At 35.4% G+C, this 2,840-nt stretch overlaps 1 protein-coding gene across 1 annotated transcript; it reads left to right on the plus strand.

Annotated features, from left to right (window-relative positions):
* The first annotated feature begins 650 nt into the window (after positions 1–650).
* Positions 651–1,615, plus strand: LOC106618322 (kunitz-type serine protease inhibitor taicotoxin). The gene has a single exon (XM_014236025.3). The coding sequence runs from the start codon at positions 846–848 to the stop codon at positions 1,230–1,232; it is 387 nt and encodes a 128-aa protein (XP_014091500.3). The 5' UTR covers positions 651–845; the 3' UTR covers positions 1,233–1,615.
* The last annotated feature ends 1,225 nt before the right edge of the window (positions 1,616–2,840 follow it).

A 2,840-nucleotide genomic window follows, 5' to 3' on the forward strand; every position in this document is an offset into this window, starting at 1 on the left:
TCATCGATTTTTCCCCTCGTTTTGCGAATACAAATAGACCTCATTTAACTGGTATTTCAACAAGATGCGTATGCAACGTGACGCATGCGCCGTCACTATGCAAACAGGTGCTAAAATTAAGTAAACAGACCGCTTCACCGCTCGAAGCGCAAGAGTAGTAAAATGCGTGAAGCGTGCCGAGCGACACTCAGCGCCTACACACATACATACATAAATATGACTGATGGCGCAAAAAAATACGCAGAAATGCTTTTTATTTTTACACATTCAACGATTTATTTGTTAGCATGGGAATTACCCGCAACAATTGCAACTAAAATACTGGCAGACAATTGTTCAAGAGCAAAGAGAAAGCAAGTAAGCGTTGTGCCGCGAAGCCGACGTAAGAGAGAGCAATTATGCGAGTAACTCGCTGGTGGAGAGAGAGTAGCTTTAACCGCTTACTGGTTATATGTTGTTGACGATCGTTGCTGGCAACACACATACATACACACTTATATGTGTAGTAGTTGCCAACTGATTGCGTTTGTGTTGGTGGTAATGTTGGCTTTGGTTGAATTCGCTAGCTGCCGGCGACCACTCTAGACCACACAGCGCAGGCTCATATAAAATAGCGTAGCATAACCGCAACAAGTTCAGTTTGACTGCAAACACCAACCATTAAGTGACTTAGCAAGGAAACCAAAAACAAATTTTAATTTTCTACAAAAAGCAATAAATTTGAAAAAAAAAAAGAATTTTGAGTGCAAAATTTTCAAAAAACTAAAAAAAAGTGAAAATAATTTAGTTAGTTTTACAATAAAGACTTTACAAGTGTTTGTACCGAGAAAAATATATTTACAACAATGCAACACCAAAGTGCCAACAACAACAACAGCAAACGTCTGATTATGCTGCGAAACGTCTTCAGCTTTGTTTGTTTACTCTCACTACTGCTGCTGCTCATCAGCAATACAGCCAATGTGGAGGCGCATCCCATGGATCTGTACGACGATGTCGGCGATTTCTTCGATGCCGTCTCGCTAGACGATGTGCCCGTGTCAGGGCGCTCAGCACCGGAAACCTTTTGCCGCATGCCAATACGCAAAGGCGTCTGCCGCGCGCTCATACCGCGCTTCAGCTACGATCCCAGCCGTAAAACTTGCGTCGAGTTTAAATTTGGTGGCTGCGATGGCAACGAGAACAACTTCTCTAGCTATGAGGCATGCATGGCCACGTGTGAGGGCATGTAAATACATATATACATATGTGTGTGTGTGTGTGTATAAGCGCCGCTTAAGTGTAGAAATGTTCCTCATACGCCCTTAAATTGCCAATTGCAGGCTCCAAGCATCACATCCCAACGCATCATCATCTTTATTAACAGTTATTTGCATATTTGATCAGCTAACGGTCAAGCATATGTTTATGGCGCTTCCATTAAACAGTGTTCATGGCATTTATTTACATACTTTTAGTTGTTAGTGTATTTTATTTTTATATGTTTATGCATACAAACGCAACTTCAATGCAATAACGCGCATTTTCCATTGGCTTCCAAGTGAAATTTAATTAATTTCCATGTTTGTGATAAATTTTGGTTTAAAGCTTTTAAGTTTTATAATTTTTTTTTTTTTCAAAATAAAAGCCCAGAATTTTTTTTTTTTTTTTTTTTGCTTATTATTATTATATTGTTGCTTTGGTTTACAAAAAAAAAGACTATCATTTGCAAATTTCATAATGGCACTCATATTATTTATTTGTTATATGTATATGTATTTTCAAAATATTATATTTTGTAATATTTAAAACTTTGTATTCACGATTTTATACAAAAATCAAAATAAATATATATTTTTATAAAATATAAAAATACAAATAGTTATTTTTTTGTTTTTATTAAACACCCTTTGCTACAGAGAATCCGTCCCAACTGTTACCTAAACAGCACAAAACTTAAAAACAAAATATATATTGAAAAACACCATAGTACATCCAAGAATTATACAAATATTTTTACTTCTTTTGAAATGTCAGCTTTTGCAGCGAAATTCTTCAAAACGAAAATATTCATGAAAAAATTTAAAAAACAGTCTTTTACTAGCTATAAATCCATTTAAATTATGGCTATAATAGACCCGATTACCTTGGTAAATATCTGCTAGAAAATTCTTTGGCAATAATAAATTATCATTCTTTCATTATTTACTCAAAAATATATTATTTGTTGATACCTCAACAATTTATTGCATTAAAAATGTCAGTTTGTTTGTATAATTTATTAGCATTAATATAAAAGACTTAAGCAACAAACTGTATACCTACCGTATATACCGAAAATAAAGTTGAAGTAAACAATTTGTATGATATTGTGAATAGAATGCTGACTTTTATAAAGTTTTCCTGATGCAACAGTGCGAAATACATTATTTGTGGTGTTAGTGGTCTCATAAATAAGACTAATTTTTGCATACCGATATTAACAAAATGTGTTTAATTTATCCAAGAGTAAATTGACTTAGCAGTGTGTTTAAGCTTAGCTCTAGGTTAGGCGGACTACCGTGTTTTTAAGGTAGAAGTGGCTAATATTAAATATACTGCAGATGCAGCTTTTTTCAGGGAGGTGAGCATTCACTCCGACAGCAGAGCACCCTTAGCCCGCTCACGGTGAAGTGGAAACACATTCGATCTTCGTTGTAATCTTGTGTTCTAGCTTTGAACCTATGAACCTAAGCGTATGCTTAGCAGACGTTGGTAGAGTAGAACGTAAGAGATCTACTGAACTACTTGCCCTTAGCAAAGTTTAACATTGGTTAGACATTGTTCAATAGGCATTCATGCTGTAAGGCTGAATGTAGTTG

This window comes from Bactrocera oleae, chromosome 4 (genome assembly GCF_042242935.1).
Source record: "Bactrocera oleae isolate idBacOlea1 chromosome 4, idBacOlea1, whole genome shotgun sequence".
In the NCBI taxonomy this organism is placed as follows: Eukaryota; Metazoa; Arthropoda; class Insecta; order Diptera; family Tephritidae; genus Bactrocera; species Bactrocera oleae.